This window comes from Elgaria multicarinata, chromosome 11, assembly GCF_023053635.1.
Source record: "Elgaria multicarinata webbii isolate HBS135686 ecotype San Diego chromosome 11, rElgMul1.1.pri, whole genome shotgun sequence".
NCBI lineage: Eukaryota > Metazoa > Chordata > Lepidosauria > Squamata > Anguidae > Elgaria > Elgaria multicarinata.
The window spans coordinates 17,002,112-17,030,032 of NC_086181.1; the positions used below are offsets into that span (position 1 = coordinate 17,002,112).

The 27,921-nt window shown below is 45.8% G+C and overlaps 1 protein-coding gene across 1 annotated transcript; it reads right to left on the reverse strand.

Moving 5' to 3' along the window:
* Positions 1-1,045: 1,045 nt before the first annotated feature.
* On the reverse strand, positions 1,046-14,702 carry RCN3 (reticulocalbin 3). Its single transcript, XM_063138702.1, has 7 exons — positions 14,636-14,702; positions 11,775-12,019; positions 10,143-10,336; positions 7,507-7,679; positions 5,431-5,491; positions 4,883-5,082; positions 1,046-1,204 (listed from the first exon to the last, which is right to left on the reverse strand). The coding sequence occupies exons 2-7, from the start codon at positions 12,008-12,010 to the stop codon at positions 1,094-1,096; spliced, it is 975 nt and encodes a 324-aa protein (XP_062994772.1). The 5' UTR covers positions 12,011-12,019; positions 14,636-14,702; the 3' UTR covers positions 1,046-1,093.
* Positions 14,703-27,921: the final 13,219 nt, after the last annotated feature.

The following is a 27,921-nucleotide window of genomic DNA, read 5'->3' on the forward strand; positions in this document are numbered from 1 at the left end:
TGTGCTTTGTAGTACAATACTAAGGGTTTGGAATTTTAAGATTTGAAAGAAAAGGTCGCATGTCAGAAGGCTCAGAGCCGTTTCGCTTCAACATTAAAAGGGTTTCGCAACCCAAAAGATTGCTTCCATGTAACACTGTGGTCAAACGTCGAGCTATATCAGCAGCTACCCACCCCCTCCACACAAACATCTCCTAACCAGTTTCTTACTAAAGAAGCCAGTTAAATGGTTAATCACACAATGTGGGGTAATCCCATTAAATCTGCAATCCGAGGCGTGCTTTGTGTGTAGATACCATAGAATTCAGTGAGAACTGCACGGTTAAGATGCAAGCATTTGCCAGAATCGGATGCACTAAAGCTACTGATCATAAACAAGAGTAAGGGAGTTTGTTAATGTGAACACGGGGAGGCTTTTGGCACAATCCTGTGCAAGTCTCCGGATTTATTTCCGGGCAAGTTGGGATAGGATTGGAGCCTGCATTTTGAAAGGGAGGGAGATACTGGAGCCCAAGTGCAATGTCGGAGCTGTGCTGAACAACTTCATCTACCTTGAAGTGAGCTAGAGGGGTCAAACAGTAAGGACCTCTCTCTTCTACATGGCATTGCCTCTGGTGTATGGAATGTCCCCCCTTGCATGCAAGGGCAAGGTGGGCTTTTGGGTTGTGAACATGGCTAGCTGTAGCTGCTCTTCGAGGATTCTAGGCAGGGTCGGTAGGCTGTGGCACTTTCCCCCAAAACCCACTACGCAAAGATGCATGCATGGCCCAGTGGTATAGGAAATGCAAGTATTTCCTCCCCTCTCTCTCGATCAAGGCTGTTTCAGAGCCTTTGCTTCTCATGTGCATGGGCACCACTGGTGATATTCCTGGCTGTTGCTCCCTTGGAAAAAGCATTCTCTCACCCCACCCCCCTGCTCCAGATTCAAATTGCCTACTAAAAGGTAAATGACATCTTCTGGTGGATTGGTCCACGAGTTCTAAATAGCCTTGTTTTCTCTCTGCTGCTTGCTCTGTAGTCTTATCCACGTCACAAAAGAATGAAGGGGTGGGGAATAGTTTTATTAGTAATTCAGAGTGTTTACAGTCATGAGGTCACAGCTCTTGGTGGGTCTGCTGCTGCTTGAACATTTCTTCGTACTCTTTGGCGCTGTCAAGAGTTTCCTGGATCAGCTGCATGATCTCCTCCCGCGAAAGCCTGCCATCCTGGAGAAGAAGGGGGTAGAGAGGAACTACAAGCCCAGCGTAGCAGTGTTGGCCCAAGGTACAGGGCCCTCTACGCGTTGTATGCAAACACATGGGATGCAGCCCCTGTGGTTTTACATCAATGAAAAGTAGCAATGGGAGATGTTGATTTTGAGGGACCGGCTGCTTTTCTGATCCCGGTTGTCCTCTATAGAGTCCCAGCTGAGTTTCTGAAAGTAATTATGCATCTCAGACACCGGGTTGAAGGGGTGCAGAGTTTGCCCCTTAGACAGGTGGGAACCTAATGGGAGAGGGAATTGGTAGGCGCCTTGCGATCCGTCGAAGTAACGGGTAAACACACCCTAGCCCTTGCAGGACAGATTGAACGCTGTGTGGGAAGTGGTGGAGTGAGGATCGTTTAACCCGTCTCCTCCTGTAACTCCCCTGGAGTGGAGACACCTTTCCTAGTGCAGGAAGCTTCACAGTGCTACGAGGGAGATGGAGGGTGCAGGTGAGCAAGAATGGATCATGAAGAAACCACCCCGGTACGCCAACTACCCTAGCTTTTCAGAAAAGCTCAAGCAGGCCCTTGCACCAATAAATAAGAAAACAGATTCCTTTCCGGAGTGTGCTCCCCCTCCCCACCCCATTTAAGGGAAGGATGTTCTGATGTCCACCCCAACCCCCTCCGCCTGCCCTGATCACAGCTCATCGTGCTCCTTTGTCAAGTCTTCGCCATAGTTGGTGGCCTGGCTGCCCACAAACATGTTCCAATTGTCCAAAATCTCTTGCTTGGTTATTTTGTCATCCTGCGACAGGGAGGGGAGGCAGAAGGGAAAGAAAAATAGGAGGCAAGGAAAGAAGGTCAAAATTACAACCCAATTACAACTCGGGTGATTTATTCTGGAAGCCTCCCCTCCCCCCTCATTGTGTTGATCTTGTTAGTTAATTATGTATAAAACAAGATTGGAGTCATTTGAGTTACCATTTCAGAGGTGAAGAAAGAAAAGATATATTAATATTTAAAAAACCCGCTAGGGTTGCCCCCACACAAATTTTCATATCTCTGACATCACACCTGCCCCCTCCATGCGACAGCCAAGAATTTCCAAAGGCAGAGTGTTTAAAACTTATATTCTGCCCCAAAGGCAGAGTGTTTCCATGGGGGATGGAGAAACGGAGGTGAAGAATCCGCCTTTTCCTATGCCTTGGTGGCTTGTGCTGGTGGAGTGGAAGGTGGGGGCAACCCTTCCTTTTTTCTTGCATTTTTCAGCCACATGTATGTATTTAATCCCCCTCCCATTGCTGATGTAATTTCCCCCTTGTTTTGGAGGTATCTCAGAGGAACTGGAGGGCTTTGGATCCTGCAAATCCACAGCCTCTCTGGGCATGCCCCTGGCATATTTCTGTGTGGTTCTCTCCAACATTAGAATAGCCCCGACTGTGGGCCTTGCAAGGTCAGGTTTTTGGAGTGCGGACATCTCTTTCTGCCCTTGGAGAGAGAGAAAGAGAGAGGCCCAAAAGATTCCATGGCCCTTGGCTGGACGTCCGCCTAGGGACCACAGGACTGGTGTTCTAAGAGACCTACAGTTTTATTGTTAGGCCATGACCTGCTAGGTTGTTCTAGGAAGGGAATGTAATGGTTACTAGGTTCAAGCCTTTCTCCTTCCCCTTCATAAAAATAAGTAATGCATAGTTAGAGCCAAAGTTAGGCAGCTGCATGGTGAGAGGATTGGCAGTGTGCCCCGTGGAGCCACCGGCTAGTTGCAGCCCTGGACAAAATGTCCACTAGATCCGAATGTAGGCAGAATGCACCTTTCCCTAAGTACTTAATGTCCTGCTTTCATTCTTAAAGATGGGAGAAGAATTTGTTTCTCATCCAGAGACATGACAACCCCAATGACAAGGAACAGAGAAAATGTTCAGCAGAGAGCAGCACAAAAGTCTTTCCAAAGCAAAGTTAGCCCTAACATTAATGGGCTCATTCGATGGGTAATTTTGGGGAAACATAATCTCTTTAGGATGAAATCTGGGTCTTGCTCGACATCAGGGAACTAAAAAAACCCAACCCTGTTAAAGCTGGGACCGAGCATCGTTGATCTAGATTTCGTGTCCCAAAAATTGGCTTAGGTTTACAACCTTGGGCCACTTAGTGCCGTAAGATAAGTTGCTCAAAATGGGCAGGCTCTCGACTTTTAGTTCAATGTTGTGCCAGAACTGCAGCCACAGTGAGGGCTCGACGGCGTGCTCTGCTCCCCACTTCCCCCCAGGACAGGGGTGAGGAACCATTTTTCTGTTGCAGGCTGCATTCCCATGGCAGTTAATTTGTCGGGTGCCAGATGCTGGCAGTGGGCACAGTGGGTGGGACCAGAGCCAAAGGGGTTAGGCTGCCACTTCTCTCTCTCTCTTTCTTTCTCTCTGCTGCTCCTTTCCTCTCTCTTTTTTCTATGCTGCTCCTTTTCTCTCTCTCTCTGCTGCCCCTTTTTTCTTTCTCTCTGCTGCCCCTTTTCTCTCTCTCTCTCAACCGCCCCTTTTCTCTCTCTCAACCACGCCTTTTCTCTCTCTCTCTCTCTCTACTGCCCCCTTCCCCGTTCTCTTTCTGCCACTCCCTTTTGTCTCTCTCTCTCTCTCTCTCTCTCTCTCTCTCTCTCTGCCACTCCCTTTTCAACTCTCTCCCCACCCCATTGGGCTGACAGGGGAAGGGCAGGTTGCCCTTGCCAGTGATTGGAACCATGTGCCTGCAGAGGACTTTTGAAAGTAGGCAGACAGAGGGAGCATGTCCTATGGTTGCTTAGTACAGATCCAGGAAAACAGCCTCTGGGTTGAAGGAGGTCAGTGAAGACCGGCTGGCCCAGAGGCAGCAGTGATGAAGCACCCCAGCTTCTCCATACAGGCACCACATTACATCAAATTGTTGCTGGGTGAGAGGAGACTGTAGCCAAGCTTTCAGTGGAGAAAGCCAAATTATTGGCTTACGGAGCAACGCCTCTAACCACCAGAACCCAGCTGCTGCTGGTGGGTTTTTTTTTTTATAGAAGTAATGCAACTCTGGGAGAGAGGGGGTAATTTAGAGTGAAGAAGAGGGAGGAAAGGGGTACATCATCCTTTCCCTCCTTGCCATTCCTGTACTGGTGGCCTTTCCCAAGTGGGTCCCCTGTTGAGTTCTAAATGTGTCTTCACATATAGAACACCATAGAGAATAAAAGCAATCTGGAGCAGAAAAAAAATGGCTATTGGGGAAAGGATTAGCATCTCTCCCCTGTCGTTTCTCTCTAAATTCCTTTCTCCCTGTAATAGTTTTCTAAAAAAGGAGCAAGATAGGGGGGAAAACCTGTTACATGAATTTGCATATAACATGTGGATAATCCCAAATTAGATAACCAAACCAGGACAAAAATGTCTACAGAGAATACATTAAACCCCAGGACTGACAGGAGAAGATGAAAGCCCTTCAACTCAGCATTCACTTACAGATTTGGAGTGAATGTTGCCCTATCAACACCAGTGTAAAAACTTCACATTATCCCCACCACTCCTGCTCATATATCCTGGCTCCCCATATTCCAATCCCTCATCACATCCAACTCTACCTGCTACACACCCATCTCTATCTTAAAGTCCCTCTATTACCCAGACTTTCCCTTCCTGGTTTCCTTTCCAGGCTGCAGCTCCTTCCCCGTGGGCCGGTTCTGCTCTCACCTTATCCAGGTCCGACTGGACAAGGAGATGCTTCGACTCCACATCGGCATGGTCGTAATCTGGTGGCAGGATCCAGTGACCAATCTCCTCCCGATCCATTTTTCCATCTTTGTTGAGGTCCCGAAAGTCCAAGAATTGTTGACGTTCGGTCTTCACCCAGCTAGGTTCTGGTTCCCCCGTTTCAGGAGAGTACATGTCACCTGGTCAGAAGACAGACAACAGTATGAGATGCTATTTTTAAAATGGACCGACCGACCCCCACCCCCCACCCCGGTTATCTCTGGAGACCAAAACAGCGTAATCCCCAAATCAGGGCTGGGGAACATGTGGTCCTCTGGATGTGGCCGGACTGCAACTCCCAGCATTCCCAGCCAGCATGGCTCATGGTTAGGGATTATGGGGGTTGTAATCTAGCAATAATATTCAGTTTCCCCCACCTCTCCTTCCTGCGAAGGCAGCTTTGTCCCAAGAACAGTGTGCTTCCCAGGATGGGTGGAATTAGAAGGGTGAGCAAACAATGAGATGCACCCACAGCCCTTTTTCCTTACCAAGATATTCATCCACTTCTACGAAGCCGTCCCCGTTCTTGTCTATGTCCTCAATCGTTTCCTGGAAAAACAGGAAGGCGGCTATCAACAGTGCAGTGGGTCTTAATGAAGAGAAATACAGCCACCTCCCCAAAAGGAGGGCAGCAGAGCCTTGCCAAAGTCAAGCAATAGCAGCACCTGTTTCAAGAGCTGATCCTTATGCATAGCTGCTTTCTAGTATAGGAGGCATAGCAAGAAAGCTGTATTGATCCTGAAAAGCAGGGCTGGGCCACTTGTGGTCCTCCAGATGTTTTGGCCTACAACTATCAGTCTTCGTAAGCATAGCCAGGGGTGATAGGCACAGCATCTGGAGGGCTACAAGTTGCCCATACCTGTCGAAAAAGGTGGGTGGGTGATAACACTTTCCATGTTTGAGCCAAAGCAATGCAGAATAGCGATCACTGAGCTATCTAGCTCAGTATTGCCCACTCAACTGGCAGTGTCTCTCCAGAGTTTCTGATGAGATTCTTTCCACGCCTTACCTGGAGGTGCCAGGGACTGGACTTGGGACCTTCTGCATGCAAAACTGGTACTCTGCCACTGAGCTATGGCATCTTTTCACCTGCCTCAATTGTCCATCCTGAAGAAAGCTGGGAGGGCTTCCCCAAAGCCCAGGTTCAAGAGAAAACTGAGGGGCTGGATTGGACGCTGGCAAGTGGCGTGACAGAAAAAAGAATGCCCTCCTCTGGAGCCTTTGGCATTCTGGTACGGACGCAAATTCTATTGCGAATGATCTCTGGCCTGGTCTACACATGCAGCAGAATGAGGTGGCAGTGGATGCTACTGTTGACAGCAAGCGCGGGGTGCCATTTTTTAACGCTCCCCTACTTTAAAAAAAAGCCTTTCATGCAAGTAAACACAGACACAAAACAAAAGTCTAAGAATCAGAGAGAAATGCTAAAACAAAACAAAACAAAACAGTAGGGGAGCATTTTAAAAGGACATCCCTTTCCTATGAAGTGATTCACTCTTACCACATTCTGCTGCATGTCAAGACCAGGTGCAACATTCCTAGCACTAAATTTATGTATTTCTTATTACATTTATATCCCACATTTTTCCCTCAAGGAAGCTAAGGCAGCTGACATGGTCCTCCTCCTCTCTGTTTTATCCTCACAACAACCCTGTGAGGTAGGTTAGGCCAAGAGTCAGTGACCAGCCCAAAGTCATCCAGTGAGCTTCATGGCCAAGTGGGGACAGACCTGGGTCTCTCCAGTCCAAGTCCAACATGCAAGCCACTACACAACACCAGAGTCCGGAGAAATACCGTGCAAAAGTGTGACCTTGGCCTTCAATTTCAATGGGTGTACTCTACTGTCTGGATACAACCCTAAGTCTACATTAAAGTTTGTGGGGGGTTTTGTATATCATTTCTCTGTGCAACTAATCACTTTTCCTCTTACCCTCCGTCTTTAACACCCCTCCTGGTTGATTTGTTGTAAGTGGGTATAACATAATTTATGGCTCATGGGCAGAAGTAACCATGTTGGGAGAGTCTAGGAATTCTGTTCCTACAGAGACATCAGAGACGAAACCCCCAACATAGCACACGGTGGTGTAGTGGACCCAGGACTCACAGGGAGGCAGTGCCGGTTCTGTTTTTTATTAGCAGGGATGCTGATGCCCTCTGCTACCACCCCACTCAGACTTCCCTGTTCTCTCTGAGTTTAGCTGCAATCTAGACAGTGGATGGAAGGGGCATGGATTTTTCCCATCAGCAATATATTGTATCCTGCAAAGTGTTTTGAGGTGGTTTGGTCTAGAATGGACAATTAACAGCCACTAGCTTTACAAAAGACCCGCTCTTGATGGAGATGAAAACTGCTAAAGCTGGTTTGTTGATACGGATGAACACAGAGGCCCAGATTTTTGGGGCTCTCCTTGAGGGCATGGCTAGAGGGGACTGTCACGATGAGAACATTACAAAAATCACCGGTACTTCCCTTGTAGCATGTGAATCCAGCAAGTGGAAATGGTCCCTGACCTAGTGTCCCAGAGCCTTCCCGTCTCCCAAAAGTCCAGCTCCCCCAGCCTCACCGTCACTACGATATGCTTCATGTAGTCAAACTCTTCAGGGTGGAGGAAGGCTGTGAACTCCTCTCTCGTCACGCTCATGTCCCCGTCCTTGTCGGCTGCCTTGAATCGCCGCTCATCCCGGGCCAGCATCTTCCGGTAGGAGTGTTTGTCCTCAAGATCGCCAAACTCCTCTCCTAAAGGAAGCCAAGATGAGGCCCAAGGAGACATGACCACACAATCAAGACTTGAAGGTTCTCCTACAATGAGATGGGCCGACTCCAGGTGGTTCGGCCAACAATACCCACCATTCTCCACCAGTGGTGATACTGGCTAGGGAAGATGGTTGGCTAAAACATCAGGAGGGCCACAAGTGAACCACCTCTGTCCTATGAAAGGACAGCGGTGCCTGGGGAAATGTTGAGAATTGTAGGACTTCTTTCTGTCTAAACATGCATAGGATTGCACCCTTAGTTTGTGAGAAAGTCTCAGGCCTTTGAGACAGCCTTTTTGGAAGCACGGCCTCTTCTATATGCAGAACCAGCTAGACCAGAGGTGGGCAACTTTATGTCCCTCCAGATGTTTGGGCCAACAACTCCCCTTACTCATCATTGGCTAGGGCTGCTGGAAGTAGTAGGCCAAAACATTTGGAGGGCCACAAGTTGCCCATCTTGATCCTAGAGGATGCCACATGCTTGATAAGCATAATCAAGAAACACTAGCTTGTTTTGACAAAACATAGTTAAAATCAGCCAGTTTAGAACCAATGCAACACTTTAAATCATGGTTAGTTCAAATTGGAAACCAAAGTTTACGATCTCTTCCTCATGGTCACACCGGAGGGAAGAAGAGTCCAGTGTGGAGGCGAGGCTCGCTGCCATCACAATAAACCATAGTTTGTTGTGACATGTGAACACAGCCTGTGTGTTTCTTGGGAACTCACCTTTGTATACAAAAGATGATAGTACTGCTATGACGTGCCTCTCCAACCCCTGAGCCAACGACCAGATACTAGTGGCCCATGGGCTAAATGTAGCCTTTTTGCAATTGATCACTGGCCCCCCAAGTCTGCTATGCCTTTTGGTAGCTGAACCTTGCTTCTTGGACTCAGACAACCTTGTCCTAGTTGGTTCCAGGAGGCAAAGCTGCCAGAAACCGTGAGAGAGAGAGAGGCCAATGTCTTCCTCCTCCCCCAAACCCCGACTCCCAGGGCTGCATGCCAGCCTAGATCTTGCAGCCCCAGCCAGATATAACAATACCGGTAAGCAAGCAACAAGAGAGCAAGAAGAAGCAGATTAACATGGACACTTGTCCCAGTGTCCAGCAGCCAAACTTGCTATAAACATATTGGTATAAACAAATTGAAAAGAGAGCTGGGTGGCTGCTATTGCCAGATAGCTGAACAGGGCAACAGGCCTAAAGTTAGGAACATAGATGCTGACTTGTACTGAGTCAGACCATTGGTCCATCTAGCCCAATACTGTCGACACGGACCGGCAGCAGTGGCTCTCCAGAGTTTCAGGAAGGATTCTTTCCCAGCCCGAACTAGAGATGCCAGGAATCGAACCTGGTACCTTCTGCCTGCAAAGCAGGTGCTCTACCACTGAGCTAGGGTCCCTCCTATAGGGTTAGATCAACCTTTACCCTGCTAAATCTGTAAGAACCTTTTTGCTCCCAAAGACCCCAGATATCCTGACCCTAACAATCTACACCTCATGTGAAACTGCTTCGTGCCGAGCAGTTTGGCCATGCAGCCCAGCACGGTCTCCTTGGACCAGCAGTGGCTCAACAGGCTTTGCTGCCAGAGGCCTCTCCCATCCTGTGGTACTTGATCATGTATCTCAAGATACCTAGGACCTTCTGAACACAAAGAAGGTGCTCCTCCACTCACGCTCAGCTGCTTTCCAGGCCACCTACCAGCCTGGGCTTCTGACCCTGGGCTGTAATTAGACAGACCCCTTTCCACATCAACCAGGAGAAGTCCTGGCCCTCGGCCCCTTAACTTTCCACTCTGGCTTACTAAACCCTATAGAGCAGGGTTGTAGGAGCTCAGATCAAGGGTCCTGATCTGGCCCTCTGGGATTCCCCAGAGGGCTGCACCCTTCCCCCCCCCCCCCCGACCCTCTTACCTTTTGGTGGTTTTCCAGATTTTATGCAGTTCCCTATGCCCCAATTATAAAAGGTTAAAATGCACTTTTTTGCAGTTCCCCCTGCCCCAAAAGATTTAAACTCTTAAGGCTTAGTTACTAGCAGCAAGTGCTTTAAGCTAAAATATGCTGGTATTATTGACCCCACCCATTTAGCCTCAGCCCCGCCCACCACTGGAATCCACCCCACCCCCACCCAGAGCTTCACTGGAATGCGGCCCTCCAAAGCTTCTTCAAAATGGAATTTGGCCCTCAGCTGAAACGGCTTAAACACCCCTGCTCTAGACAGTACTTTCCCCCCTGCATCATCAGGTTTCTCCACAAAGCCCCCCCCCACATAAAAGGTTCTTCCTATATATGTTATTTCTACGCTTCCCTCCTACCTAATAGCTCCTCCACCTGGTTGCAGAGTTGAACTAGAAACTGCAACTATCTTCCAAGCGGCCCTTTTCTTCCACACACACACAGACTCTCCCTCACACACACACTGCTTCTCTTTTCCTCCACCCTCACCTTCATAGTGACCATAAGTGGTATTTTTGTACTCGCTCCAGGTGATATGGCCATCACTATTTTGGTCATAGTCCTTCCAGTTCTTGTTCACGTTGTCATAGATGTAGCGGTTCTGTGTGTGCTTGATCCAGTCCTTCAGCTCGGGCTGAGTCACAAACCCATCCTTGTCCTTGTCAATTCGATCGACAATCTTCCTGCAGGGAGGATATGGAGGCTTAGAAATCAGGGGAATGGCCACCGTATGTTCAAGCTCAAGTTGGGCATTCCTTAAGGGGTAGGCAGAGCAGTTACCTGATACTGTCATCAAGGGCTGGGCGAGGGGGTTGAAAGGACCATCTGAGCGGCCTACATGGAAGTTATCCCACCTTCAGCACCAGTTTTGGTGGATAGGTAGGATATTATTTAAGTAAAAAAAAGAGAGTATCTTTACAACTATCCTGTGAGGTAAGTTAAGCTTACATTAACTTACCTTACAGGGCAAATGCTAGTGGCACGAGGGGATTTGAACACAACTGGATTATTTATTTTATTTATCACAGCTTTCCTCCACAAAGCTCAAGGCAATACACATGGTTCTCCCCTCCATTTCATCCTCAGAACAACCCTGTGAGGTAGATTAGGTTGAGAGAACGTGACTGGGCCAAGGAGACTTAATGAGCTTCATGGATGGACGGGGATTTGAACATGACTCTCTTTAGTCCTGGTCCGACACTAGCTACCACACCACACTGGATTTGAGGGTGATTTGAACTCAAGAGGGAATATGAACTGAAGTCTTCCCAGTCCAAGTTTAACAGATCTCAGTGGTTTTCAAAGGGCTTCAGAGAGTCCTGAGGTAAATAAGAAACTTAACAGGGATTCCTGAGGGAGAAAATCAGTAATGATGGACGTGCTTCCATGAAAATTATGTTTGCCTACCGCTACCAATCTTCTCCCATGTGTATATTTGCATTAGGACTACAAGCTGCTTTGGAATTCTATGTGGAAAGAGCTGGCATGAGGCAAAAAGTTTGAAAACCACTGCTTTACCCATTACACCACATTGTCTCACTGTGCTAAACAGAATGCCTCCTTGACTGGTCAGTTTTCTGTTCTATTGGGCAGAAAACTTGAAGACCTAAGGAAACTCATTTGAAATGTTTGGGTCTCCAAAATTAAGATTCTGGGCTCTTTACAAGAACACAGAATACATGTTTAGTGGAAGCAAACTTGTTCTGCTACATACAACATCTTTCTGGACATTTGGCTTTAAAAGGGGGTTGGATAAATTCCTGGAGGAGAAGGCTATCAATGGCTACTAGCACTGATGGTTATGTGCTTACAGCCAGTATCTGAGGCCGTAAGCCTGTGTGCACCAGTTGCTGAGGAACATGGGTGGGAGGGTGCTGTTGCACCATGTCGTGCTTTGTTGGACTCTAGTTGACAGCTGGTTGGCCACTGTGTGAACAGAGTACTGAACTAGATGGACCCTCGGTCTGATCCAGCTTGGCACTTCTTACGTTCTTAACCATTGCTCACCCACCCAGAGGACTAGAAGCTTGCTTTCCCAGTCTGCATTTTAAGATACAAAAATAAGCAATGCCACACTTGTGCAACGCAATGGCAGGGGGATTCACGGAGACCTCCTCTTACCCCAACCGCTCTTTGCTTTCTTCAGGGGTCAGCTGGTCAAACGTCTTGGCCTCCTCTTTGCCCAAAAAGGCTTCGTGGTCATAGTGGAAATCTTGGCTGTCATCATGCTGGTGGTCACTGAGGTCTTGGCCATGGTGGACACGATCCTTCTTGTCAGGGGGCGGCTTGGCCAGGACCCAAGTCAGGCACACGGTCGTCAGCAGACAGTAGGAACAGAGCATCTTCTGCCAAGCCATCGCACACAACTTCCGAAAAGGAAGAGGGTCAGTGAAGAAAGACACACATGCACCTAACTACAAGTTAGTTCTCTTTGCCCCGTCCATTCAACAATCCTTAGATCTTTGTTCCCAGATTCAGTCCTCTACCTTTTACCCTAAATATCTCTGCTCAAGAATTTTGCTCCTCCATCTCCTTAAGATGTCCTGCTCCCTCAAAAGACACCACCCTTGGGGCACAATTCTATATATGTTTAGACTACAACTCCCACTATCCCCATCCACCCTGACCATCCAGGCTGACCGTTGGCCTGCTGGCTGGCGATGATGGGAGATTTGTCCAAAGAGGGTGCCAGGTTGAGGAAGACTTAGGGAAGACTTAGGGTTGTAACTAAGCCTGAGCCTGTGCAACTCAGAGAACTGCACTTTGCTTTCCCTTACTTTTAGCCCTGTGTCCAATTTTAGACTGTAAGCTTGTCTAGGCAAGGAACTGTCCTCTTGTACTCTATAAAGTGCTATCCACTCAGGTGATGATTAATAATCATCATCCCTTTTCCCCATGTGCTAGAAAGCCAAGAGCCGCATGGCCCAGTTCTCCTAATGTTACTGCCTACTTGGCCCACTATTCTCCTTTTAAATTACAATTAAATCCCACCCTTCCTTCAAGGTGCTCATACATGGTCTTCTCCCCCCACCTCCATTTTATCCCATTTTGGGCTGACAGAGTGTGACTGGCCCAAGCATACCCAGTAGGCTTCATGGCCAAGTTCAAATTTGAACTGGGTCTCTCCGGTCCTAGTCCAGCCCTCTTAACTGCTGCATCATGCTCGCTCTCAAATGCTCCCAAGCACATCTTGCTAAGACGCTGTTTCCACCCTAAGGCCTCTCTCCCATACCACAGAACATGGGATCTGGATTCCCAACCACATATTAGGATTCCATCCCACCCAGCCGCACAACACATTTCATTTTCAAAGTGGAGGAGTCCTGACCCGCTCACGCTTCTTAAGAGAACCCCGGAGTCCTGGCTCCTAATCTGTTCTCTTACCCAAATTCAATTGCACATTCTGAACTCTAAGGATCTCTGGGGTGGGTGGGGGCGCACATCAGGACGAAAATGAAGTTCAGAAATAAGCCCTACACCTGCTGTTCCGAGGGTAAAGCCGGCAAAAACAAGAAATCCAAGTAATCCCAGCAGCCGAGGAGAACTAGGCCAGTTCCCAATTGTGATGCCCAAAATACAGAATGTTCAATTCCTGGAGGCACCTCAATTAAAGCTTTCCCCCACTCTTTTTCAGAACAAAGCCATTGAAGTTCAAAGTGACAGCAGAATCAGAACACAGCATTACTTCCTGGGCCACAGGACAAAGGAGATTGGTCCGAGGCCAAGTTACTTGGACAACTAGCCAAAGGCAGCTCCTGGGTCTGAACCAAACTGGGCCCCCACCACCACCACTGCACACTTGCAGTCTCTCTCTCTCTCTCTCTCACACACACACACACACACACACACAGAGCCCGCTACAGAGAAATGTGCAGAACCAAAGCCAACTCTGTCCCACGAAGTAACTTCCAAATGGAAGCAAAATTAACATGCCAAAGTCAAGGGATGAGGAACTGGGGGAATTTCTCCTCCAACGTCACAAACTCTTTGGAAGCCGGTTGGAAAGCACTTTCCCAGAGCATTAGGGCCCCTATGATATTTTGCAAGAAAGAGATCCAGGGAAGCCAATCTCAATCCCAAGGCAAAAGAAAGAAACAGCCTAACTGGCATCCTATTTCCAAAAACGTGCCACGAAGGAGAACCAGGGCATGCAAGGAAGTAGGTCTGAAGCAAACCTCCGGGCCCCAACAGAATTGTTACTGCTGCAGCCTCCCTTCCCCACAAAGCCATCAGTTGGCGCAGTTTGATAGTTTAAGGCTCTGGACCTAATGGTTTTATGGAGGCAGGGGCTGTTTAGACGGTAATGCGAATTATCACTTCACTCATTTCCAAATGTGGTAAATCAGCCGTGCTGCATTTGGAGCCTTCCCTGCTCATTCTGCCGAGTGGGGCCCTGGCTTTCTGCCCCCAAAGCCCTGCCCTGACGCCGCCACTGATAAGCCATCACCCCCTCACACACATGGTTGCCTTAAGGTCCTCTCCCTTACACCCCCTTGCGAGCTGAAGCCTTAACTCTGAAAAGGCTGCACGGCCACGCTGAGACGCGAATCCCCCCTCCCACCAGCCACGGCATCTGCAAGCTCAGGACCCATCAGGACGCCCTCATCTACTCAAGTCTCCCGGCTCGGCCTCTGCACTTACCTCCTTAAGCCCAAAGGAAGAGCATCGCATCTCTCCCCACCCTCAATTGCAATTTGCAAGGACGGGCATCTTTAGCAAGGGGTGGGGCGCTTTCCTCTCCATGCTAAGTTTTCCCAACCCCCTCGTTGATCCTCAGAGCCCTTACCCCACTCCGGGCCAAAAGTCTACTAACTCGCTCCAGATTTCCCCCTTCCCCCCCGCCGCCTGCCCGACCCCCCCCCCAGGTGTAATCCGCACCACCACTCTTAGACCCTCGTAGTAAATCACAGCCTGTAGTCGTCGCCGCCGCCCTCCGCCAACCCATTCTGCAATTCTCCTGCCGAGCGCCCCCCGGTTTATACCTCGTTCCCTTCCCAGCAGCAGCTGCAGCCCGCGCGATGCCCCCTCTCGAAATACCGCCCCGGCTCATCTTCGGCCCCTCTAGTGTCTCCCCGGGCCACGCCCCCATCCCCGCCGCGGCCAATCGGAGGCCGACGGCGGCCGGGGGGCGTGTCCGAGGAGCTCCCGGACTGGCCGATCGGCGCCACGTTGACATAAAGTTTCATTCTTCCCACACTTTCCCCCCCAGCGCCCTCCTAAGCGAGGCAGGGCGGGCTCTGCGGTCCTGCGGGTCCCCTTCTTTTCATCGACCAACTGCAGAAAGACACCTACCCCTGCCCCCACCCCCCGGGACGGCTCCGGCCCCAATGATGCGCCGCCGCCGCCGCCGCCGCCGCCGCCACCACCCCTTCCTTTGGCAATCACGCCAGGGTTAAGTTGGCCAAAAATAAAATAAAAAATTCCCTTATAATACACCCAACGTGGCTTCAGGAGTCGCGATCCTATGCAGATCCTAGGAAGCCCACGGAAAGAAATCGGTTTGCTATGGGGCCTTACAGAGGCACGGGGGCATCCCTAACCTTTAACTGCCATCCTGAAGCCCTACTTCCCAGGGCTTGCCGCTGCCTTCCCTTCCACCTTTAGGTTACCTTAGACTAGGACCACAGCTAGACCTAAGGTTTATCCTGGGATCATCCAGGGTTTGCCCCTGCCTGAGCACTGGATCCCCTGTGTGTCACCTAGATGAACAGGTTTGACCCCTGGATGATCCCGGGATAAACCTTAGGTCTAGCAGATTTTCAGGCAGGAGTTTCCCAAGCCCTACCTGGGGATTGAACTTGGGACCTTCTACATGCAAAGCCAGTGCTCTAGCCCTGAGCTACAGACCTTCTCTTGAGATGCATCAGTTATGATGCTCTCTATGCCAGTGATCTTCACTATTTTTCATGTGGGAGCCACTTTGTCTCCAAGCACTGTCACCAAGGCTACTGGGTGTTTTTTTTCCGGGGGGGGGGGGGCGGTGGCTGTCCTCTCCCTCCCCCCCCCCCAACCTTGGTCATGCGTCAGTGCTGTGCATCAGACTTGGGCCAGATCTACACCAAGCAGGATATGACACTTTAAATTCGTTTTGAAAACTGTATATGGAGTGCGTCCTGGGCCCCAACAGTTGTCACTACTCTTACAAACCATTTTAAAGCAGTAGTGTAGATCCTGCACTGACCGGGTGCTTTTCCTGACCTCTCCTCCAATGACCTTACAACTGAAGAGGAGCAGGTTTCCTGACTACCCAGTCCCGAAGCCTCCTCCGGTAGCCCAGATCACAGCAGCCGGCCCACCACGAAAGCAAACAACAAGGCAAAACAAGAGAGCGAGAGAGTGAGCAGCTACTGCAAAAAGAGAACACGAATGAGGGAGAGAGAGAGATGAAGAGCTACACTTGAGGTGATTGTTAACTGCTAGTAGTCCTTGGCCCTTGCACTGAAGAATAGTGCTCTATGGTGACGGTGAAAAAGCAGGTAGTGGTGCTTTCCTTGGTGGGAAAAGGCATGGGTCGTTCATCAGTCTGCCTTAGGGGGTGCAGGGAAAGCTAGCTTAGGTGGACCGGAAGGAACAGTGTAGGGTTGTCATCACCATCTTGCCAGCCCTGCAAAGGCTCTGGGTAGAGAGGTTTGATTTGAATAGATTTAGGCAGTGCTTAGGTCTGCATAGGATTGATGTGAGCGTTCTCTGGGACATCCGAGGTCCAGTGGGTCAAAGATAATGAGGCTGAAATCGGTTCCTTGTCCCCAGTTCCTTATTCGACACAGAACTGGATGAGCATCCTGAATAAAGAACTGACGTTCATATGCTCCTATCAGGACCAGCTTTACCATTAGATAGAGTGAGGCAGCAACCTCAAGGCAGATGATTTTGGGTTGTCATGAAAGGGAAGCAAATTGTGAGTTATTTAATTTATTATTGTTCTATTTTGACTGCCAAGAAGGAAGGAGAAGAGAGGCACTTGTGGGGTTTTCTGCCTCAGGTGGCTTTAGATACTATGCACCCTAATTTGGGGAGGGGAAGCAAAATAGCAGGCAGTAAAATATCTTGGAGCAGCCTGATATTATACACCTCGGCAACTGGGGGATTGTCCCATTTGAGATGTAACAGCATTCTTTCTTGTCCAAAGTGTTGTTTTTGCACAACACACTTTAACATTATCACACACACACACACACACACACACACACACACACACACGCCTTAGCTAGACCTAAGGTTTATCCCGGGATCATCCCTGCCTGCTCCCGGGATATCCTGTGTGTCATTTACATGAACAGGGATGACCCCGGGACAATCCTGGGATAAACCTTAGGTCTAGCTAAGGCCACAGACACAGACAGGCCACAGTAAGGAATAACGGGCTGAGGAGGTTACCCACTAAAATATGCTTTGGACTAGTGAAGATGGAAGGAAGGAAGGAAAAATTAGAATTAGAGCTCCTACCTCAGCTCATTGGCAAGGAAAGTTGGACTCCATGGGGGAGAAAGTGGGGGACTGTGACCAGACCCACAACTGAAATTCCTACTTGGAAGGTGAACTGAGCAAAACATAAGAGAGCTAAGTCTCTGTGTCCTTCTTCATCTAATTTTGAGAGAAAAATGGGATGAATTGGTGCTCAAAACCTAGGGGGCAGAGAACCACAAGCCCCAGGGATACAGAGGGAAAGGGGGTTTGAGTTCTGTGGGGTGAAAGGTAGATAGAAAGGTAGACATCATAGAAAGGTAGACATCATGTTATCATCCAAGATGTTTTGGTACCTGAGGCTGGGAATCCAAATGAATTCCAAATGGGCACAAAAGAACAACCACCATAAATACACACAAGCTGAATTTAAGACCAGTTTTAATATTATCCCAAATCCACAACTAGAGCAAGCCACCTCTGTCTACCTAACTAGAGGACTGCCCCCAAGAATGAAGCAGAGAGACTTCCTGTTCCCCTTGGACTCTGGGCAATGGAAAGAGATGGTATAGCCAATGCTGGGTCCATAACCACCCACCCGGAGTGATAGATAAGGAGGCCATGGGCAGGGACTGGGGAAGGCAGCAACCTGTCTGGACTAATGAAAGACTGGCTAGAATCATAGATCACAGAGTTGAAAGGTACCTCTGTCGATGCAGGAAATCTACTGCTACAACATGCCTGATAGTGTAGCCTCATTTCCCAGAAGTCAAACTGGTGAAACTAAAAGAAAAGTAACTTGCCCAAGTATCTAAGTACAAGAGACTGAAAGGAAAGTAACTTGCCCAAGTATCTAAGTACAAGGTGGAATCTGAGCTCTAAAACATAAAACTACTTTTTTTGAACTGAAGCAAATTTGAGGCTTGAGAACAGCATTTTACTTTGCTGGTGTCAGCCTCTCAGTTAAAAAGAAAGTGTAATTTTAAAAAAATCTTAAGAAATAAAATAAAAATCAGGGGTATAGAAGTGTCTGTGGGCACCTTGGTGCCCACTTGGAAACCCCAGTGCAAGAGTGTTTGGGAAAACAACGCTAATTTCAAGGTACAGGTAGGCAGCCATTATCCTTTTACTTTCCAAATCCCACTTGCATTGCATCTATCTGCCCTCTAGTATGTACTAGTTTCTCTCCTTTGTATATTCTGGTCTACAAAATCTTCAGCACCTAATTCTGGACCTATGGAAGATGACAGAACCACAGAGGTTGTGGAAAAGCACATGATTCTCTCTTCCCACTGGGATGTAGGCCATTTGGGACATTTTCTTATGGAACGGAGTCAGAGGAATGAAGTCAGAAACAAATTCAGTTTTGTTTCAGATTCAAGGCAACCCTTAGAAATATTACAGATTTATTGGTCTATAAGGGAATGGCGGTGGGGAGAGGAAAAAAGTCCAGCACTTTGGTAAGTCATCATCTGAAGCAGTACCTCTTAAAGGACAGTTGATAGCCAATAACATTCTGGTGATGTGCTTCACTGGGAACTAGGTTGGCCCAAAATACGTATGCAATGGGTGGGGATGACTCATCTTCCCACCCACTAGACAAGGGGAGGGGTAGTAGGTGAGGTCTGTGTGTGTAGCAAGAGGTTAGTCTGAGCAGGAACTGAGACTGAAGACAGAGGCCATGGCTAGACCAGGCCTATATCCTGGGATTGTCCCAGGATCATCCCTGTGCATCCAAATGACACACAGGGGATCCTGGGAGCAGGCAGGGATGACCCCTCCATTTGCCTGGGATAATCCTTAAGTCTAGTTAAGGCCAGAGAATTGACTTCGCTCTCTGCAGGAAATTCTATAGTATTCACTAAGGGATGACCATGACATATGATGTTGGGCAGGTATCAGTTGTTGCTGTGAACCCTCATCTTATGATCACCCTGTATGTATGTGTAAATAAACTTTATATCAAAGAAACACCACAAGTATCCATTGACTACCTCCTAAGGAACTTGGACCTGAAGTAAGTGCTGGAACCCCTGAAACGTCTCACTACTCATTCGGAAGTGAGGTGCACATCTGTAGCACTATATATACCCTATAATGGCAGTACAGAACGGTCCACTGACCTCCGTCTAAGGAAATGGAACCCTGGGCAAGTGATGGAGCTTCAAAACCTCTCACTGCTGAGAAGTGGGGTGCACACATGTATCAATATGTAGCACGGTAGGTACTAAGACATCATGAGCAGAAAGCCACCATATTAAAGAAATGTTTTGAAATTTTCCACTAGATTTGAGGTTAGGGTTTGGAAAGCCATCAGCAATTGATTGTTACTTGTCCTTCACCTCATCCTTTCAAGTGCTTTAATTTGTGACGCTCTTTTTCTTCCCACCAAGGGCGGTTCCACACACCGTTCTGAAAGCGCCCCGAAGCTCCTTGAGGGCGCCCCGAAAACGGTAGTGTAGCATGTACCTTAATCGTCGTCAGAAGAGACGGAGGAGGAGGCGTGCTTCGGCGGCGTTCCCTGCTCCAAGCTCCTTTTCCCATCGCCAAACTGCAGCCAACCAGCTGCTTCCCTCTTGAAAAGCTGCATTTTCTGAGTCTTTTCTGATTACTTTTTACCCCGGGACCGCGCAGGGGCTGCCACCGCCGCCGCCCCTTTCCTCGCCCGTCCGCTGGGTCGTGGGAGGGAAGAGTCAAGGGGTGGGGTCCCCGGGACCGCGCAAGGGCCGCCGCCGCTGCCCCTTTCCTCGCCCGTCCACTCTCTTCCCAGCGGACGGGCGAGGAAAAGGGGCGGCGGCGGCGGCGGCGGCCCCTGCGCGGTCCCGGGGTAAAAAGTAATCAGAAAAGACTCAGAAAATGCAGCTTTTCAAGAGGGAAGCAGCTGGTTGGCTGCAGTTTGGCTATGGGAAAAGGAGCCTGGAGCAGGGAACGCCGCCGAAGCACGCCTCCTCCTCCGTCTCTTCTGACGACGATTAAGGTACATGCTACACTACCGTTTTCGGGGCGCCCTCAAGGAGCTTCAGGGCGCTTTCAGAACAGTGTGTGGAACCGCCCCAAACTTCTCTCTGACTTGCAGCAGATCTCAACTTTGCTGCTATAGTTTGAATTGCTTCCAGCAGGTGTCAGCCTAGTGCCACCTCCCAGTACCTCTTTCAGCTACTGAGCTTGTGTAATACACATCAATGAGGTTTGTTGCTCTGTAGCCACCAAAAAATATAGCCGGTCTCCTTTGGGGTTTTGAGCCCTAGAAATTCTTGTAAATTCTCCTCCACTTCCCAGTTCTGACCTTGCAGGCACCATTTTCCATTCCAGAGTACTTTGTCCCTGAGAGTAGCCATCCAGTTTCCTAAGAAGAAGCCCGAATGCAGGACATGTAGCCAATTCCCATAGTCCCATACAGTGATTTGGCTCATATCACTGTAAGCTTTCAAACTGTAATTCTCTTTTACAGGTGTTATTTCTCTCCCTCAGATTCTGACCCTTCTCCTGGCTTTTGGATTACTCTGAATAATTTAGGTAATCTTTAGACAATTGAACGTTATAAGCAGATCAAATCCAGATTGGGTTTTATAACAGTTTCTGATCCTCAACATTCTACAGCAGGGGTGTTGAACCTCAGGCTTGTGGGCAAAATCCAACCCTCCGGAGCCCTCAATCCAGCCCTTCAGGTTTTTCCAGATGGCCATGCCCCTTTCCCCCCAACTGCTGATCATTTGGTGGTTTCTAACTTTTGCACAGTTTCCCCTATTTGTTACTGCAGTAAGAGCTTTAAACTAAAATATGCTGGTATTTATTTATTTATTACACTTATATACCGCCCCCATAGCCAGGGCTCTCTGGGCGGTTTACAGAAATTCTAAAATTAAGATAAAAACAAGTAAACAAAATTTAAAATTCTAAAACACATACATAAAGCATTAAAAACTGTTTAAAAAACCCTAAACATGTGGGTGATTAAGATGTGCCACCATATGCCTGGGCAAAGAGGAAAGTCTTAACCTGGCGCCGGAAAGATAGCAGCGTTGGTGCCATCTGGCAACCTGGCGAGCCTCGACAGGGAGATCATTCCATAGTCTGGGGGCCACCACCGAAAAGGCCCTGTCCCTTGTTACCACACTCCAAGCCTCTCTCGGAGTAGGCACCTGGAGGAGGACCTTAGATGTTGAACGTAGTGACCGGGTATATTCACGTCAGGAGAGGCGTTCCGTCAGGTATTGTGGTCCCAAGCTGTGTAAGGGTTTATAGGTCAAAACCAGCACCTTGAATTGGGCTCAGGGGGGGCGGAGCTGGCCGCCTGAGCAATGGCGGGTTTCTTCTGAGGCTCTAAGCGGCGTTTGCCGGAAAAAGCAATTATCTCTCTTCTAATGGGCATAAATCTTTGAGCAAACGACAGAAAATGATTATAAAAGTCACAGGAGCTGGAAAAGCTGAGAGATTTGAAGAAGGGAGGTGAGATGATTGATATTTAATACAATGTCTGTATAAACGGCAACACGATCGAAACCGAAAGTAACACTGACGCAGTTTAAAAAGAAGGAATTTATGCTTGCTGGACATTGATTTGTGTTATAACCTTTCATTCTTATCTCACATGGGAAAGATTGAAATGCTGGCTTTGTAAGGTGGAAGTTGTTGATTGGATTTATTGGCGTGGTGAGAAGGGGGGGAGAGAAGGTGGAAGAAGCTGCATTCGGCATTCGGTGAGGGAGATGTGGGAAGCTGAGAGGCTGCGAATGATTAAACTGATCCCCTCTAGTGAATGCTGTTGTGAACTGGATATTCCCCCCCCCTCATGAAGAAAGAAAAAGTGTTTGATATATAACAGAGAAGCCAGCATAAGTTGCTAAGGAAGCGAGTTACACTCTAAGACTTATGCCCTACCCAGAAGAGTCCCATGCCTAACATTAAAAGAAAGATCAAAAGTTGGGCAAAGCTTAATATACAAAAAAAGAAAAAGAAAAAAAAAAAGAAAAAAGAAAAAAAAGAAGAAAAAAAAATAAGAAACCTTCAAATTATAAAAAAAAAAGGAACTTTCAAATCATAATTCGGCATGCCTCTCCCTCCTGGAAAGGACAGCCCCTGGAGTTGAGCAAGAGGAGGAAGATAAAGACCCAGTCCCTTTGGATACAATACCAAATAAAGAAAAAATATGACTGAAGGAGGAGAAAGTGGTAGTAACCCTCCCTCGTTGATGGAGATCAGGCCCATTATAGCTGAAAATAACATTGTTATATTTTAAAAAAAATGGATCAGCATATGAGTGAATTTAGACATTAATTGTGTATTTAGCGGATAAAAAAGGTGGAAAATTCGGATAAGATCAAAAAGATAGAGGCTAAAGCGGACTTGGACCAGAAGGAATAAGAGGCTTTTGAGAAATCAACTAATATACAATTTAAAGAATGGGTACTGTGATCGATTGCCTCGGAAGATTAATCTAGTAGATCTACTTTTTGAATAAAGCAGCTAAAGGAGTCGCAGGGAGAAGATCTTAGAGAAATCATCGTGAACTGGTTCAAGGAGCTGATGCCGATATATCAATAGACGGATTGGATCCGGATCGAGTCCATCGTGTGGGGGGGCAAAACCACAAAGGGGCAAGAGACATTTTGGTGAAATTTGGTAATTATTATAAAAAAGAGCAAATTATGAAAGAATTGAGATTTAAGAATCAGATATAATATAAAGGCAAACCAGTGTAAATTTACAATGATCTTTCTCAACGTACATTAAATTGGAGAAGTAGTCTTAAACTAATAATGGAAACATTAATGAAGAATGAAATTCCTTATGCATGGGGTTACCCGGTTTTTTTTAAGATTTACATATGGGAGGAGGGAACACAGAGTAACCTCATTGGATCAAGGTAAAGATTTGCTGAAGAGGCTGGGTCTGGATGGGGAAGCAGATGGGGCTGGAGTGGGTGGGGGAGGGAATGAGGCTGGGACATCTGGAGAGTAAGAGAATTGTTAATTATGTTTGGAGATAATTGCAAATAAAAATGCTAATATAGAAATCTGCCGGCCAGGCACAGCACTGCCTCCCCCCTCCCCCTTTAAAGTAGATGGCTGGAGTACTAGACTCACGGGGATATGGGGGGGGGATTAGAGTGGGGGGGTGGGGAGGGGGGGAAGGTAGGGGAGGAGGGATTGGGGTAGGAGGGTGGGGGTTTTATGTATGGAGTTTGTGTTTTTATGTAAGCAAGTTTGAACTGCTGAGCACAAGGGATCGGAAGAGATTTCAAAAGGGTGATTATGGATAAAAAGATAAAGGTATCAACACTCAATGTTAAAGGTTTAGGGGCAGTCGTGAAAAGGAAGAGAATAGAACAAATGCTTAATAAAGAGGGATCAGATATTATAATGATCCAAGAGACACACCAAGGCTCCGAGAATTCGAATATGATAAAATTAAAGTGGCTAGCCTATTATGAAAAGTCATTAGGGACATCAAAAAAAAATGGAGTGGCCACTTTGATTTCAAAAAAAAGTGGGTTTACATTAGAAGAGGTAAAAAAGGATGATAAGGGTAGATATCTTATGTTAAAAGGTAAAATTGAGGGAAAGGTCTATACTTTGATTAATGTTTATGCCCCAAATGAGAGGCATAGAGAGTTTTTTATAAAGTTGTTTAAAGAAATAGAAGAATTTAAGGAGGGGTATGTTATATTAGCGGGGGATTTTAATATGGTTATGGATAATAAAAGAGACAGGTCAAATCCCACTAATGTTGAAAAGAGAAACAATATGACTATATTGAATAAATTAATAAAAGAAAATGATTATTTAGATTCGTGGCGCTTACTTAACGGGAATAGGCCTGGATTCTCATATTTTTCCCCAGTTCATCATACATACTCCAGGATAGATCATATATTTGTTTCAAAAGACTTTGCAACGAGGATTTGTAAAATGGAAATGGGGGTAATAAAAGTAACTGATCATGCCTTGTTAAGTTTAGAATTTACAGTTAAGAAAGATTATAAAGAGGCATATAGATGGAAGTTGAACACAAAGATATTGAAATACAATAAAATAGTAGATAAAATTCGGAAGGAACTGTCGGAGTCATGGGAAATTAATGAAAAAGGAGGAACAGCTGGGTCAGTCATTTGGGACACCATGAAGGCTGTAGCAAGAGGAATCTGTATTAGAGAAACATGTAGTTTAAAAAGACAACAACGTGCAGAACAGGAAAAGTTAGAGATAGAAATTAAAAACTTGGAGGAAAGATATTGGCGAAGTAAAGATAAATATAAATTAGTGGAAATACAAGCTAAGAAGAAACAATTAGAAAATTTAAATATAGAAGAGATTCAAAAGAATTTAATGTATATGAAAAGGGAATATTTTGAAAATAGTGATAAGAACTCGAGGTTGCTTGCCAAGCTCACACAAAAAGAAAAAGGGAGGAATGGGATAGAAACGTTGAAAGATAGCCGAGGGAATTATTGTCATGCAATGAAAGCTAAAATAAAAATTTTTCAGGAATTTTATCAGGAATTGTACAAGGGTAAAGAAATTCAACAAGAAAAGGTGGAGGAGTATATTGGAAGGTTTATAAAGAAGGAAATAAAATCAGAATATAAGGAGTTAATGGAGTCAGTAATAACTCAAAGAGAAGTTGAAGAGGTTATTGATAAGTTAAAAGTGGGTAAATCACCAGGAGCGGATGGTTTGGGTCCAGAATATTATAAGGTCTTCAAAGATTGTCTAGTTCCAAAATTAATGGAACTTTATAATAGGATATTATCAGGAGAGAAGATACCTGAATCATGGGAACATTCAGTGATAATTCTGATCCCAAAACCAGATAAAGATTTGACTAATCCCGATTCTTATAGACCTATTTCTTTAATAAATCAGGATGCTAAAATTTTTACATCTATTATGGCCAAACGATTAAATAAATTCTTGGCAGAATATATAGGAGCAGATCAATGTGGGTTTGTGGTAGGAAGACATATGCATAATTTAGTGGGTAGAGTTTTAAATATAATAAATGTAATAAAAAAAGCAAATATTAAGGCAGGTATTATGGCATTAGATATTTTTAAAGCTTTTGATTGTGTGAGCTGGCAGGCACTAAAGAGTATTATAGATAAATTGGGATTTGGAAATAAATTTAAAAATGTAATAGAACAGCTATATTCCCAAAATACGGCGGTAGTGGTGGTAAATGACGGACTTACTGAAAAGATACGACTAGCCAGAGGAACAAGACAAGGATGTCCGCTCTCGCCGGTCCTTTTTGTAATGGTTATGGAAGTTTTGGCGAAGGCACTAAGGGAGGATAAAGAATTAGAAGGAATTGGAGAGGTAAGGGAAATAAAGCTAAACATGTTTGCGGATGATACTTTATTGACCATTAAGAATCCATTAAGAAAATTAGAAAGAATTAAATATCAGTTGAGGGAATTTGAGGAAATTACAGGGTTAAAAATAAATTGGTCTAAATCAGAGATGATGTTGTTTAACTATACTAAGAGGGAAGAAAAGGATTGGGAAGTTAAGGGAATGGAATTGAAAGTTAAGAACGAGATTAAATATTTGGGAATTAAAATTACAAAAAATCTAGAGAATTTAGAAAGGGAAAATTTAACGAGGTTAAAGAAGGAGGTACTAGAGAAATTGGAAAAATATAAAAGATTAAATTTATCTTGGTTTGGGAGAATAGCTTTGATAAAAATGAAGATATTAGCTAAAATTAATTTTGTATTTAGGATGTTACCTATAAAAATATCAGAAACCGAGATAAAAAGTTGGCAAAATATTATTAATAAATATTGTAATGGAGAAAAGAGAGCAAGAGTGAATAAAAATAATTGGTACCTAAGCCAAAAAAAGGGGGGAATGGGTCTCCCAAACATAAAATTATACTACGTAGCAAATAGATTAAGACATGTTGTAGAAGCAATTATGGGAGTAGGAGATTTATATTGGATGGAAGAAAAAATTATAAGTAAGGTAGAGATGAATCTGGAGAATGTTTTTTTTAAAGATGGAGGAAGAAAGTGGGTTGGAAGTATAGATAATCCACTCCTGAGGACTCAATGGGAAATTTGGAGTAAATTTAAAGGGAAGCTGCTTCCGAGCAACTCTCCCTTAGCACCGATAATAATGTTAAAGAATTTCCCAGAGGATCTAAAGGGTAGATTATGTAAAATATTAAAAGAGAAAAATAAAATAAAATTAAAGGATTGGGTAAGAGATATTAAAACAAGAGAAGATATGGAAAATTTGTTAAAGGAGAAGAAGCTATCTTGGCTAGAATATGGTCAATTAGAGCAATGGAATAAAAAGTGGATTAAAGATAATAGAATGTGCAGAAAGATGACGAGGTTCGAAGAATTAGTAGTAAGTAAGGAGAAAGGAAAAGGAAGTAGTATAGTTTCAAAAGGATTAATGAGTGAAATATATAAAATATTGTTAGAGAAGGAGTTTAGAGAGAATACAGAGAAAATGATTTGGGAATCAGATTTGAAGATACAAATAGGGCGACAGAGCTGGGAGGGACTATGGAAACAAAGAGTGTTGAGAAGTTTATCAGTAAGAATAAAGGAGAATTATTTTAAAATTTTATGGAGGTGGTACCTAACCCCGGTTAGATTGAATAAGATAAGTGATCAACATTCAGCAAATTGTTGGAGAGGATGTGGGGAAAAAGGAACGTATTTACATATGTGGTGGCAATGCAAATATGTACAAAGATTATGGAAGATGGTGTTTTCAGAAATTGAAGAAATAGTGGGAATGAAAATAGAACAAACACCAAAAATAGCATTGCTGTCACTATTTGAAGATATAAAGTGTGGAAAAGGAACTATAGAGCTGATATCGAGTTTGTTGGTTGCAGCACGATTGATGATAGCTAGGAACTGGAAGATCCAAGGGGAATATTCTATTGAGGAATGGTATAAAGTAGTATGGGACATAGCCATTAATGATAAACTGACATGTAATATTAAGTGGAGAAAAGGCGTAACTAAAATAAATGAGTTCGAAGGAATCTGGAAACAGTTCCTAGTGTTCGTGTTTACTAAGGGAAGTGGGAAACCACCAGCAGAAGAAATGATTAGATTTTGGACTCAAGAATGATCCCGAGGTGGGGGGTGCACATTTATGTTAAGAATGAAGATGTTGTAGAGTGATAAGGCATATGTAATAGTTTTTGATATTTGTACTCAACAATTATTTAATATGTATGCAGCAGATATTTGATGTATTTTTTTTCTTATTGTGTTAGTTTCAGTTATATTTTGGAAATGTTTATCTATGTTTATATAGTGTTGAAAATGAATAAAAATTAAAAAAAAAAAAAAAAAAGAATTGGGCTCAGAAACATGCAGGCAGCCAGTGCAAGCGGACCAGAGCAGGTGTTATATGGTTGAACCTCCTGGTTCCCGAAATCAATTTGGCCGCTGCATTTTGCACGAGCTGCAGCTTCCGACCCGTCTTCAAAGGCAGCCCTACGTAGAGTGCATTGCAGTAATCTAACTTGGAGGTTACCAGAGCATGGACAACTGAAGCCAGGTTATCCCTGTCCAGATAGGGGCGTAGCTGGGCCACCAACCGGAGTTTGTAAAAAGCACTCCATGCCACTGAGGTCACCTGAGCCTCAAGTGACAAAGTGACCCCTCCACTTTGGCCTACCATTGGAATGTAGCTTTCCCCCCCTTCTGCAGCTTCTCCAAAATTGAATTCAGCCCTCAGGTAGGGTGACCATATGAAAAGGAGGACAGGGCTCCTGTATTTTTAACAATAATGTAGAAAAGGGAATTTCAGCAGGTGTCAATTGAAGAGGGTGAAATTCCCTCTTCATCACAACAGTTAAAGCTGCAGAAGCCCTGCCCTCTTTTGTATCT